Source organism: Haliotis rufescens, unplaced genomic scaffold, assembly GCF_023055435.1.
Source record: "Haliotis rufescens isolate VD_foot unplaced genomic scaffold, xgHalRufe1.0.p SCAF_28, whole genome shotgun sequence".
NCBI classification, from domain to species: domain Eukaryota; kingdom Metazoa; phylum Mollusca; class Gastropoda; order Lepetellida; family Haliotidae; genus Haliotis; species Haliotis rufescens.
The window spans coordinates 2,552,652-2,567,626 of NW_025963979.1; the positions used below are offsets into that span (position 1 = coordinate 2,552,652).

The window sequence follows — 14,975 nt, forward strand, 5'->3', positions numbered from 1 at the left end:
GTTCGTGTTTGCGATTGTGCACCGAGAATTGCCCATACATAAGTTCTTATCGATTCATTAAATCTTACAAATCCTGGGTTAGTAAAATTATTTTCCGTTTTATCATTAAGAAATTCATTCCAAGGGTCATCGTTCAGTTGTACAAATTTTTTAACAATATAAATAAACCCACTCTTAAAAATCATAATATCCCCTCTCCAATCGTTACTATAAAGTTCCCAGCCTTTATACCAATGACCGGATTTTAGATGATGATCATACATTCTTGCGTAAAGTTTGCTGTCCTGCCGCAACTTACCAAAATAAACTGGAAGTTTATTAAGTGTTTTATATACATAATCGCTTTCTTCTTTGACGGATATATTTTCCTCTGTGTAAGGAGCACCTAGACCATGGTTTGCTCCTTTAATACGCCAATCTTTACTCATAGAAACATTAAATTCCTGACAAATACGCTCATACGCAGACCTATCATTATTATTATTTGTGGAATTCCACGCTCGATCCTGCGGTAATGGAGCACTAATTTCTTTAAGTATACGTCTAATCTGATAATACACGTGAAATAATAAAACAGACTTATTCAGCATATATCCTGGGGCATTTACAGATACGCCACATCCCGTTGTGGCACACCATACGGCAAAGTTTAACTGATTCTGCCAAAATTGCATCGGTTTGTGAAACCAATCGTGGATCATTTTATCGCTAGTTGCCGTGACCCTGTACTTTTCAAAGATATCGTGGAATTTAACGAAAAAATCAGTACCATAGGAATTTACCATAATCGATAGATTAGTAATCTGTCTCGATTTCATATTTAAGTTATGATATAGTATCATTGTATATTTAATATGTATGTCACACTCCCGGGAATAACAAATGGTCAGTCTATTGAACTGCTTCATACTATCGATAACTCGGATGGTCAGCTCGAAGTCGCTCCATGCGATGTAACGTATTACCCGCTGTGGACCAATATAAGTGCTGCGAGAGGTAATAATAAGATAAGGTTAATTGAAAACGAATATATTAGAGGCTACACTATTATACCTGATGGGTATTACAGCGTATGCTCACTCAATGATGAATTTTTTAAGCCTCATAGAATTAGTCTCACACAAAATGAGTCGAATGGGACAGTGAAAATCAGCACTGGAGATCCAGGTGTACGGATTGAAATGAACTTATCAGCTACACTTGGATTTACACGCGGAATTATAATGATACACAGGACAACATCTGATGGAGATACATTACCCGATTTAGTTCCCTATAAGGAGTTGTGCATCCATCTTGTTCAAATAAGCACGACATATAATATTCAACTAGAAAGTCCTTCAACTCTGCTCAGAAGTGTTCCAGTTAAAGATGAAAAATACAATAGTGGTAGAACGGAATCTTTCTCAACATTACAATATAAAAAATTAAAGCGGGGTATTATTTCAGACCTCAAAATTTCTGTATTAGATGTAAAACACCAACCTGTACATATAGGATACTTAAGTGTAACACTCCATATTATAAATAATGGTTGATTCCATATTTAAGTATTGATATAGTATCATTGTATATTTAATATGTATGTTACACTCCCGGGAATAACAAATGGTCAGTCTATTCAACTGCTTCATACTATCGATAACTCGGATGGACAACTCGAAGTCGCTCTATGCGATGTAACGTATTACCCACGGTGGACCAATATAAATGCTGTGAGAGGTAATAATAAGATATGGATATTAGGTAAAAACTTTAGTATTGTTGAACCCAAATTTATACCTGATGGGTATTACAGCGTTTGCTCAGAGTTGTGCATCCATCTTGATCAGATCAGTACGACGGATAATATTCAACAAGAAAGTCCTTCAACTCTGCTCAGATCTGTTCCAGTTAAAGATGAAAAAATTGCAGAACGGAATCTTTCTCACCATTACAATATAAAAAATTAAAGCAGGGTATTATTTCAGACCCTAAAATTTCTGTATTAGATGTAAAACACCAACCTGTACATATAGGATACTTAAGTGTAACACTCCATATTAAAAATAATGGTTGATGCATCAGGCCCAGGAACGCTCAGACAATGTAATACAATTGCGCTTTCCGATCTCGGAGACACGGAAGAATTTGATAAACCCGGTTACAGTGGTAAGTTATATGCTTTACACTTACACGATAATGTATACAATCGGAAAGAAGTTACATTCACTGGTAATCTAGAAGATTTAAGCGATGTCGACGTTAGTAGACTCATTAAAAACACTTCGTACAATATTATTCTCAACGGCGAGAATAAATGGACTATGGTTGAAGCAAACATCGAGTGGCTACTGAATATCGTCATTACCCCACCGTATGTGATGATGGGTAAGGGACATAATTTAACTAAGATAATAAATAGTGGCATCGTACTCGCGGCTTATATCCCATCAAAACGAAAAAGTGTGTTAGTCACTCCCCTGCCAGAAAACCCAGGTCATATGTTATATAGTCGTCCGGCAATCCAAAACGTTAGTTTACATTTGGTTACTGAATTCGATGATATTAAACAGAACTTGAGTGCAATACCTAATATTTCTACGCTTATTATTGAAGTCTTGTTCGGAGATGCACCGGAAAATGCCTTCGAAATATTACCAGGTCTATCGATTAAATGGCTAAAGAAACACCAATGTCGACGTTGCAGTATTATTCATATCGGAGCATCACCCGTTGCAACCCTCGAGGGGGTCCAAATTATTAAAAGTGACAGCATTTCTCTTTCTAAGATATTCTTGCCGTATAATATACATTTGATAAGGTTGATGTATAGTCTCAAAACATTTAAGCAAGACCAATTAAAGACTATTATATGATCGTAATATACACTATGAGTTTATATCCAGCGCTCGATGAAGCATTTGAAAAGATGGATACTGTTGATGGATTTCGATTACATCAAATAAGCGACATAAAACATCGAATAGAGAAGGATAGGGAGTTGAGACTTGGATTGTATAAAAAGTATCGCAGAGCCGTGAATGCTCTGGACGGAGTTGACACCGCGCTTTTAGTATCTGGCATGGGACTCGGTGTAGCCGGTGTCGGTTTACTATCAACTATAATCGCCGCGCCTATCGTGCTCGGTATGGAAATAGCCGCTTGAGTCTCGGGACTGGCAGGAATATCGATAAAATTTATTCCTCGTAGGTTACAAAAGAAAGCATTAAAACACGATAGTATTCGGATACTCGCCGAAGCAAAGTTGAACAGCATTGAGGATCATATTTCGACAGCAATGGTCGATTGTAAGATATCCGAGGATGAGTTTCGTTTAGTGCTGTCGGAACTCACCAAATACAACGAAATGAAGCAGGAGATTGGATCAAAATCTCGTAAGACCAGTGGTATTAGCGAAGACGAGAAAAAAAAGTTCATAGAACAGGGGAGGCAACAAGCGCGTCAATTATTCCGTGCCAAAACCAAAGAACTGGTTGGAGATTAAAAATAGATTGCTTACTATCGTTTGATCACATTTAGACAAATGCTTACATACATATATATAATAATGGAGATCGAAAAAGCTATTAAATGAAGAGAATTACCACAAGGTTTTTATTATATCAGTGATGTCAAACCAACCAAATACGGTTATCAATTGTTTCTTATCAATTTACAAGAAGAGTGTAGTTATATAGTCTGGTCTCCTAGTAAAATGAACGAAGAACTTAATAAAAATGTTGAATATCGCTTTATCGATAAAAATAATGAAGAATATTTTTATTACCATTTAGGCTCATCTAAAGCAATGATTGGCACCAGGTATTGGTGAGCTAGAGCCAATTTAACTTAATCTCATGACTATCATTGAATCGCATAATCATTTTGGCATAAAAAATGCCACCTGTAGTAGCAGTATAGGTATATGAATCTGGCTCCAGTGGAGTTGTGGCAGAACCCCCATTACCTATACTACTGAAATACATTTTCAAATAAATGTGTGAAGTATTGCTTTCTGTTTCTGTTTATTATTATTTTGTCATTATTGCTGTTCAAACAGGATTGATGTTGTACTGATTACATGAAGTATGGCTTATGCAAACACAGTAATAAAAAGTCATTTGGCAAAAGGAATAGAAATCATGAGTAAATTCAATAAGAGCTCTTCTATAGCCTAATAGTAATTATATAACTAGGATGTGAGAGAAACAATTTGTCCTTCCTGATTTTCACTCGTACTACAGTAGTCTTGGGACTAACAGACAAGTGGCTGTGTCTAACCCTGGGTAGTTTTGACTTTGAAATCCATGTCTCTTTTGATGCGTGGTTAGTTGTCACATGCTCCCCTCATCACCCCAATCATTTCACATCTACAAGTTGAAGTTTCTCCTTTCACCTTTGGTACATCACGTGTTGTATTTGTCTGCTGCAGTTGAGTCTGAGCTGACTAACATCTACTTCTTGTACCCTTGTCAGCCAACTCCACTTGGACTTCCCTTATCTAGGTTTACATCACAATCTGCCTTATTCAAATTAAATACTGTTGGGCATTTGGACTCCCTTTTACACATGTAAGTGTAAGGTCAGATGCCAGCTAGCTGTTGATTGGCCCTTTGATCTTTTTCTCATAGCTTCCATTCTCACCTGCCCTCTACAAGCACTTTGCTTGACTGATAATCGGTACATGTCAGGTTTATGTAGAAACAAACATGCTTTTTGTTCATTTCAGACATCAAGCCTGGTCACATTCCCGGTTCAATAAACATACCCTTTATGGATGTGCTTGATCCTGACAAGAAGACCATGAAGACTGCGACTGAACTGAAGCAGTTGTTTGCCTCTGCAAACGTAGACCTTTCAGAACCTGTGACTGTGTCCTGTGGATCTGGTAACTCCTGTTGTTGCTTTAGTGTTTAGAGGTCGCCTTCTGCCTTAGCAATTTCGCTGACCTGTCCCTCTTTGGGACTCGTGTGTGTGAGTAGGGTACACATATCTATTGTGAGTTTGGTATTCACATAATTTCTGTTTTTGTATTGATATGATTTCTAATTTCGTATATTGATATAATTTTATTTTTATCTTTGCCTGCTCTTTTTATATACGTTTGAGCAGCTGTCCATCTCTCAGAAATAGAGTTAGTTTGGCCTTCGCTATTGCATCTCTTGGCTTTAGGAGATCTATGACAGATAGCAAATCTAACTGCAATTCTTGTTTTAACCAATACCGGGCTGGGGCGTGGTCTTGACATTCCAGTAACGTGACCAATGGATTCAGGTTGATTGCAAGATGGACCAACCTTGTCATAGTGCTTTTTGTGACCGAGTCTGAGATGTGAGATGGCAATTTCAACTTTCCTTTCATTTGAGTATGAGTTTGGCTTTTGTTGGATCTTGGGTTGAATTTTGCGTCCCACTGGGCTTGCCATATTTGGGCTATAGAGGCTTGGATTTTTCTTATTATTTCTAGTTTACTGAAGGGAATAGGCTGTATCTCCACTTCGTCTAGCTTTGCCAGTGTGTCTGTTTTTTCATTTCCATGAATATCTATGTGAGACGGGATCCAAACAGCTCCACCTGTTGACCTTGGTCCGATAGTTTTGTATATTCGTATAGAATATTATTGACTGTGTTTGGCCTGGAGTTTGAGTTTCTGTCGCTGATGGTTTGAAGTGCACTAAGCAAGTCTGATAGGACGACTGTCTTTGCTTCCGGTAGTTCCGTTATGAGTTTGAGTGCATGATGAATTGGCTCCAATTCAGCTGTGAATACTGACTGACCACCCGGCAGACAAACCGAATGTGCTTGGGGTTTGGAGCTGTGGATATGGATCCCGTAACCAGCACTGTTGTTGATAGGATTCTTGGATCCATCTGTGTATGTATGGGCCCAGCTGTCCCAGGTAGTTTGAATTTTAGTGATAGCTACTGATCGTAGTAGGGTTGGGTTCTCTTTTTTAGTGACTTCTGATGTTAAAGCAGTGTCAACTTTGGGAGTTTTTAAAGTCCAGGAAGGGTGTAACCCTTTGTAGTGACTTTCTGGTGGCTGAATGTCATCACAATTGTGACATCCTATGAGTTCATATACTAATATACCAGAAGACTTTAGTGAGGGATTTTTTCAAGTTCGAGCTTCATCTCGAGTGTTTTTGTCTTGCCATATCTTTTTAACCAAAGGGTTTGATGTTCGTCCCCAGAACAATAATATTGCCTGCTCTCTTCTTAGTTTCAATGGGAGTTCTCCCGTTTCTACTTGTAGTGCTTCTAGTGAGGTGCCTGTTGCTGCTCCTGTGAGTTAAGTGAGTTAAAATTTAACTTCGCATCAGCATTTTTTCAGCCAATAGCGCGCTGCGCCTGTGGCCAGCATTTGGGCGTTGTTTTCTGTCGATGCTGCTCAAGACAATATTTAGTGCTTAGTGGAAGGCCTTACAACCATATCTGATAAGTGATTTGTAGAGGTCCAGCTGAGTGTCCCTTGATGTGCCCCAAGATGTGCCTGAAATTGTCTGTAATACGTTCAGGTCTTTTTGACATCTGTTTTCCACAGAATCTGGTAATGTTCTGTAACTCATAATGTATTGCCCCTACATCTGTCAGTGTGACCCGTCTTACCTAACCATTGCCCCTACATATGTCAGTGTGACTGGCCTTACTTAACCATTGCCCCTACATCTGTCAGTGTGACTGGTCATACTTAACCATTGCACCTACATCTGTCAGTGTGACTGGTCTTACTTAACCATTGCCCCTACATCTGTCAGTGTGACTGGTCATACTTAACCATTGCCCCTACATCTGTCAGTGTGACTGGTCTTACTTAACCATTGCCCCTACATCTGTCAGTGTGACTGGTCATACTTAACCATTGCCCCTACATCTGTCAGTGTGACTGGTCTTACTTAACCATTGCCCCTACATCTGTCAGTGTGACTGGTCTTACTTAACCATTGCACCTACATCTGTCAGTGTGACTGGTCATACTTAACCATTGCACCTACATCTGTCAGTGTGACTGGTCTTACTTAACCATTGCCCCTACATCTGTCAGTGTGACTGGTCATACTTAACCATTGCCCCTACATCTGTCAGTGTGACTGGTCATACTTAACCATTGCACCTACATCTGTCAGTGTGACTGGTCTTACTTAACCATTGCACCTACATCTGTCAGTGTGACTGGTCTTACTTAACCATTGCACCTACATCTGTCAGTGTGACTGGTCATACTTAACCATTGCACCTACATCTGTCAGTGTGACTGGTCATACTTAACCATTGCACCTACATCTGTCAGTGTGACTGGTCTTACTTAACCATTGCCCCTACATCTGTCAGTGTGACTGGTCATACTTAACCGTTGCCCCTACATCTGTCAGTGTGACTGGTCTTACTTAACCATTGCACCTACATCTGTCAGTGTGACTGGTCTTACTTAACCATTGCACCTACATCTGTCAGTGTGACTGGTCATACTTAACCATTGCACCTACATCTGTCAGTGTGACTGGTCTTACTTAACCATTGCACCTACATCTGTCAGTGTGACTGGTCTTACTTAACCATTGCACCTACATCTGTCAGTGTGACTGGTCTTACTTAACCATTGCACCTACATCTGTCAGTGTGACTGGTCATACTTAACCATTGCACCTACATCTGTCAGTGTGACTGGTCTTACTTAACCATTGCCCCTACATCTGTCAGTGTGACTGGTCATACTTAACCATTGCACCTACATCTGTCAGTGTGACTGGTCTTACTTAACCATTGCACCTACATCTGTCAGTGTGACTGGTCTTACTTAACCATTGCACCTACATCTGTCAGTGTGACTGGTCATACTTAACCATTGCCCCTACATCTGTCAGTGTGACTGGTCATACTTAACCATTGCACCTACATCTGTCAGTGTGACTGGTCATACTTAACCATTGCACCTACATCTGTCAGTGTGACTGGTCTTACTTAACCATTGCCCCTGGTCTTACAAAATCTATTTAAAGTTTCTTGTTTGATTTAACACAAATGTATATTGTTTGTTGCAATATCTTAAATTTATATACTTATACTGCATTACGCCTTAATGCGTCTACTGCTTACCTTACGACAAAGAAAGATGGCGCTTCACGTTGGTCCTGGGTGAAGAAACATGTTGGACCAATTACTGCTGTCATTTGACAGATCGTGACGTCACAACCAATTCACATTCCTGCTCGTCGTGTTACTGGAAGTTGTGCTACGTTTGGTCCTCCAATTTTTGGCTTAATTTTTGTAGCGTTCTGCTACCACGTAAAATGTCATCTTTGATGTGTGATGTATTACTCTTCATATTACGTTCACCTTAATGTGTGTTAATATGTAGGTATTTTCAATGTGAAAGGACTTTGTCTTTTTCCTGCCACGTGGCTAGTTGTGTCCACCATTTTGAATTTGCTTTAGATTGTTAACCTCCGTGTGGGGTAGTTATTATTGTTTGTGATTCTCGGCTAGGTATTAACATTTCATGTATATTTAAGTATCTTTTCACACTTGTATTTTGAAACTTGTAAATGTTTGTAAATGTTAAAACTTTGAGTTTATCATCGGTATGTACAAGTCAACTTCAACTACAATTTCAAGTTTAGCTTAACTTTCTCGTGGCAAGAAATCTTCTAAAGATCTTCTTCCATGTTGCTTGGACTGCACTCAAGTATGCGCTCCAGATTTCAAATGTAATTTTTGCCAAACCTCTCTCTCCATTGAGTTTCTCCATTTCTAGACAGGTTACTCACAAAAGTATTTTACAGCAGTCCTAATCAAAATCTGCTATCTGACTTCAGTAGTCCATTACACAGCTCCTGGTTCTGCTCACCTGACGACCAAGGGTTGGTGGCACTTGCACCTGATCCAACAGTTCTGTGCAACCTACATCAGAGAGCTTGTCATTTCACCTCAGGACTCACCTCATTTGGTGGACGATCGAGTCAAATATTTTAGGAGGTGTGTCAGAATGTGCTGGCAGACGCCCTATCCAGGCCAGAGAGAGTGTCGCCCACAGAGTGGAAGGTCCACCCAGAGGCATTGCATCTTGTATGTCAGAGCCTAGGTCAACCCTACATCGTCACAACTGCCAGATCCAATCGTAACATCTCTCCTGTACTGGATCCGCAGGTATGGGCGGTTGTTGCACTTAGCATTCCTTTGGTGGAGTTAAGAGCGTACACTATCCACCCCAGGGCCCCGTTCCTCAAAGCGATCTTAGCACTAAGGTGATCGTAAGTCCCATACTTTAAAATAGGCTTACGATCATCGTAGCGCTAAGATCGCTTTGAGGAACGGGGCCCAGTACTTCTTCCCAAGGTGATACAAAATATAAGGGCAAACAGTAGCCTTGCTCTGATTTTGATCGCGCCTTGGTGGCTAGCGATAGGGTGTTTTGTGGACCTAAAAAACCTTCAGGAAGCGATCCACTACCTCTGCCAGGGTGGCCCAACCTGCTAGTACATTCACACAGCATGCGACTACACCCCACGCCAGGCAGGTTTCATCGGCACCACCTGGTTCATTTACAAAGAGAAAGGCTATGTGGCATGAGCGGCTAAGGCCATTGCTATGGCACATAGGCCTTTGAATTGAGCCATTTGTGATGATAAGTGACTATCATTTGAGACCTATTGTAAAGAAAAGGCTCAAGATCCCACTATAACCTCGCCTCAATTCTTGGCCAAGTACCGGAACTGCAAGCTCTATTACTCCTTTAGGCTTGACGATAAGTAGGTCAATCTTCATTCCCTTGAGTGGGATCTGAATGTGGTACTTCAATGGTTGTGGGGAACTCCGTTCGAGCCACTCCACGCAACATTGCTTTTCAACCTCACCAAGATGACAATATTTTCTCTTGGCACTACCCACGGCGGCACTTGTGTTCGCTTTGAACGACAAGTGGCAATCATTTGAAACCATTTGTAAGGCAAAAAAATCAAGATTGTCTCATTTCTTAGCCAAATACCTCCGACACTTGCGCACCAAAATAGACTTGGAGGGTCACACCATTACAACATATTTGGTAGTGCTTAATTCAGTATTGGCTGTCAAGAGGATCACCACCAAGATCTCGGAACTACAGGCCCTTTTGCGCTCTTTCTGGCTTAAGGATAAGAAAGCCAACTTTCGTCCTCTGTGTGGGATTGCGTGGACCCCCATTCGAGCCCCTCAGTGCATCCTCATTTTATGACCTGACAAAGAAAACAATTTTTCTCTTGGCTTTAGTCACAGCAGGGGTGTTTGAGTTACATGCACTTGACATCACCTGTGTCCGTTTTGAGCATGGTACGCAGGGAGCGGTACACCTCGGGTTGAGCTAGGATTTCACAGCGAAAAATTCAACTACCAGGCCAACCGGACCGTTCCTTCACAATTCCACAAATCTCTATGTTTGTGGGGGTCGAAGATGAGGGTGAACTCCTCTTGTGCCTTCTCTTCTCCATTTCTAGACAGGTTACTCACAAAAGTATTTTACAGCAGTCCCGTCATGTTGTGAGGAAGATGTTGCAGTTGCAGGGCACTCCCAGCCACCATTACCCAGTCATCCCCACTCAATCTTCGTCATCGGGTGGAACGACATTTATTTTCCACCGCGTACTATGGCATCGGACTCTATTGTGAGTATTGCACTTGTCTGTAATTTTCAGGCGTCCCTGGCCTCCATAGTGACGGTTCCAGTGTCAATATCAACTTAAACCTCATATATGTTTCATGCCATGGATTCAGATCTATAGATTAGTATTATATCTAACTATATACCACTTCATAGTGTCTCAGATATTTACAGAAAACAAGGTGCTCAAAGTGAAGCCCTTTTCCCTCTACATTCTCAACATAGTCTCTATCAGAAGTGTTTGGCTTGTGTTGGGTCCGACTTGGCTCGGGCTGTCAAAATCAACTTAAACATCACAGATGTAACATCAAATGTGTTTACATCTATAGACAAGTATTATGTCTACCTAAATACCACTTTATAGTGTCTCAGATCGCGGTATTTAAAGAAAACGAGGAGCTCAAAGTGAAGCTTCTGTGTGTAATCGGTTTAATTGTACGGTATACATTGTAGACAGACAGACAATAATTTATTAATGTCTCACTTCTGTACACACATAAAATAGCTTTGTACAAATAAACATTGATAGAATGTACAGAACCATTGACAGCTAGTGATTGAGCCGTGATTGCTGCCAAGGGCGGTCACACGAGATACTGAGTTCAGCGCACCCTTGTGGCCTTATGTGACGTGACAATGAACAGTTTTCAATGCCTTTGTATAACGACAACATGTGACTATCGAGCTCCAAAGTTTCATATTTGTATCTATGATATTAAATTAAATATATCGACTCTATTAGGTTCAATAAATTTACTAACAAATCTACCTTTTGCGCACTGTATGTGTAGTATAGAGCTTTATCAAGCTTGATCTTGCAATGCTGTACATCGTATCTTATTCAAGCTGTATCACTGAGAGTGAGTGATTATCTCCCTTACCCGAATAGCTCTTTTGCGCACTACCTTTGTAATGTATCGTATGTTATTCAGGCAGCCAGCGAGAATGGTTCCAGGGAGGAATTAAGGTCAAGCATGTAACGCGCACTCAGTCGTTCTCCCTTCACACTGCTATTGCAAATTATTGTTCAACACGATTAAATACCAGGCTTCTATGAAGCATGACTTTGTTCAATAAACAACACATGTAAAACAACGGGTTTGATATCAGATATTTGTAATAAGTTGTCTTCACAATCACATGTATGGTGCTTGCTGTGCAGATTTGAGCACAGTTTCAAGTAGTTCACTGTATGTAAAATATGATTCATACCGTTTCATACGGCGGTTTATGGTTCTGCATGGTTGATTGTATTGACAGTTGTTTTAACTTCCTGCAGAGATTATACACCTGTATAATATCTTTGCTTCTGGATACATTGGAAATCAACATGTTGGCCCTTAGTTTTCAATTATTCTCCTGAAAAATAATTCGGTTGCATGATATATTCACTATGTTTGGCTTGAACATAGTAACATTCTTCTAAACATACTTCAAATTTAAGCCGGCAGTAATCACAACACCAACCCAGTTAACCAAACGGAACCGTACACAAGAGTAGTGAGTGAGTGAGTTGGGTTTAACGCTGCTTTGAATAGTATAATTCCAGTTATATCACGGCCTGTCAGCTTGATGTGGAAGGAAAGCCCGAAGTGATGCAGGTATTAGACATTCACCACTTTGGTGAAACCCATGACCACGGGTATAGTGCTGACAACATAATTGGGGCGAACCAGGATTCGAACACACTGTCATAGGTTTCTGGCGTGCCCAAGGGACACTACTCTGCATAGCAAATTGCAGCGCAAACGACGACTTTGGCCAACCTTGCCCTCGTACACAACTGTAACAAACTATCATACAACAAAGATGTTGAAGATGAGATATGTATTGCGTAACTGCCCGACTTTTAGGCAATCCCGTTTACAAGCTGTGATACCGTCAGCTGCTTCACTGGAAGAGGAAAGGTTTCAGCCCTCCGGCTCCTCACCAGCGACGTACACAGCAACATATTGACTTGCGTAGGCACAAGCTGGAACGTTTCACCACAGCTGTTCAAGGCACTAGAGTCACAAATGTGCTGCCTATACAGCACAAGGACACTTATTGAGAAGTGAATTGCGGTTCAACCTGTTTTGCGCAAAGAAAAAGGAAGCTGCCAAGATTTAACTTCCATTTTCTTTGCGCAAAACAGGTTGAACCTTACGCCTCTTCACCACAGAACCATTGCAAGAGGGACAATTATCAAGTATGGAAAAGGAGCATGGAGGCTTTTCCTGTTGGTCATTGTTGGAAGGAGGAGGGTTGGGCCTTGGTTATTGACTGGGGGGGGGGGGGATGCACCACCTGCTCCTGCGACAGTGTTGGAATTGGTTGCTGCATGTAACTGTTTAAAGAAGGGCTGAGAGGAGAGCTGTACCTGCCTTCAGTATAACATGAAATAAACATACCTTTACAAATTACAGACATGTAGCAATCAGCAAGTTAAGGACGAGGTTGAATTTGAAGCGAGTGATGTTGATGATGAGTAATCAACAGTGTACAATGAAGACTCATATGTGACCACCCTTGTTTCGGTCTACAATAATCAAGACATAAGTTTCTAATGCTAATGTGATAAAAATAGTTTTTGTGTCTAATTGTTTGATCTTATCAAATATTAATATTCATTATGCAACAGATAACTGCATTTTATGTTATTGCGGTTAGCATATCAAATTTGACCCCAATTTGACCTTCAGTTTAATCTTGTGAGCCCAAAAAACAGAACAATGTATCTTCAAAACAACTTCTGACTACATCCAGCACATGGCCTTTATAATTTGGAGTTGAGAGTTATAAATTCATGTGAACTTATTTCAAGCAGCCCAACCTCATACAATTTTACATCTTTTTAGCGCATGATGACATTCGTTTTAAAATGTACCAAAAACCGTTCTGTACCACACCATAAAAGATAATAGAGTTCCTTTTATCAGACTTTAAACAGAATAAGGTACTGCTTGGCTTCTATCATAGCCGATTTGGGTTAAGAAAGTCCCATTGGTGTGGCATCTGCAATATATTTTCTGGTAGGTGATAATATTTTAAGCTGAGGTCAAATGTTGTGACCTTTTGACCTCCGGTGACCTACAATTTTACTGTATTAGTCCTATATTACATACCAACATGTAGACATCAGGCTACCAACATTTTGAGTGGTCATACTTCACCATATGACTATTGTTTGTAAAGTTATTCCACTTTCTGGTTTCCCCTACCCTGAAATCTAGTCCCGTGGATTCGACTCTGGGGTCCCCCTTTATCTGGTGATTACTACCACTTAGCTGTAAGTTCTGGATTGCTTTCAAAGGGTTTTTTCATCTATGGATATATGACTTTCAAAAAATCATACTGAGATTTTGCCACCCCAGGTGGTACCAATATCTGGTCTGGCTCATGGACTAAGAGGATCCTATGCTTAAAGATATGGTTAGGGCGCTAGATGAAGACTTTTCCAGGTTGACATATGCACTGTCGTTCAAAGCGCAAAAGTTCAACTGTATCTCTACGTTTGTGGGGGTCGAAGATGAGGGTGAACATCTCTTGTGCCTTGTACGTGAACTACAAGTTTTCATCCAGCACTCCAAGATTAGGCATGGTTCACGGGAACAGTTATTCATACCAAAGACATTTGCAGCTCCATTCTGGGGTTACTCGCAGTCATCCTGCAGGCTTCTGAGATCACTAACCTTGATCCACCGAGAGCGAACAGTCCTCAACCATGGCTCTACACAGCAACTGTTCTGTTAAAGCAATCGTGGAAGGATGTTTTTGGAGGTCCGACACAGTTTTCGCCAGCCATTATCTTTGGGACGTGTCACTCAAAGACGTTGAAGGACTTCGTAGCTCTTGCCCTCTGATTGTGGCCCAGCAGGTCACCAACCCCAACAGAAATAATGAACTCTTCCTGTCCAGAGCCAGTCTTACCCAACCCGTGCAGTCTGACACGCCCAAGAGGGAGACTTTAAGCTTTGGCTTTGTAAAGATTTTAGCTTATGCTGATCTTCCAATTCACCACTTGTTTACTTGGACTTTTGCTCAATTCTCATACACATGCTCTGAATAGAATAAGATTAGACCAGCCCTACTGTACGATGTTTTGTGATATTCGCAATACAGTTTCCTTGACAACTTGTCGTTTTCAAGAAGATTTTATAATTATTGAGGTTTTTTACATCTGAAGGAATACCCACCAACATACTGTCTTATACAGATGCATTGAGGATTAATACAGGACAAATAAAAAAAATTGTAAAATCTAAATATCTTTTTACATTTGTACTTATGTAGCGGCCATAAAATTTCTGAGTCCCGTGATGGGATTCGAACCACGGACCTTCTGACCGACAAGGTAAGTATGTCATCTGTGGGATGACTCCA

General features: G+C 40.6%; 1 protein-coding gene across 1 annotated transcript in view; it reads left to right on the forward strand.

Annotated features, from left to right (window-relative positions):
- LOC124123003 (3-mercaptopyruvate sulfurtransferase-like) overlaps positions 1-14,975 on the forward strand; it is a 52,368-nt gene that overhangs the window by 30,493 nt on the left and 6,900 nt on the right. Inside the window, exon 2 of the mRNA XM_046486239.2 lies at positions 4,712-4,870. Within this exon, the coding sequence (XP_046342195.1) occupies positions 4,712-4,870 (159 nt within the window). The remainder of the gene's footprint in view (positions 1-4,711; positions 4,871-14,975) is intronic.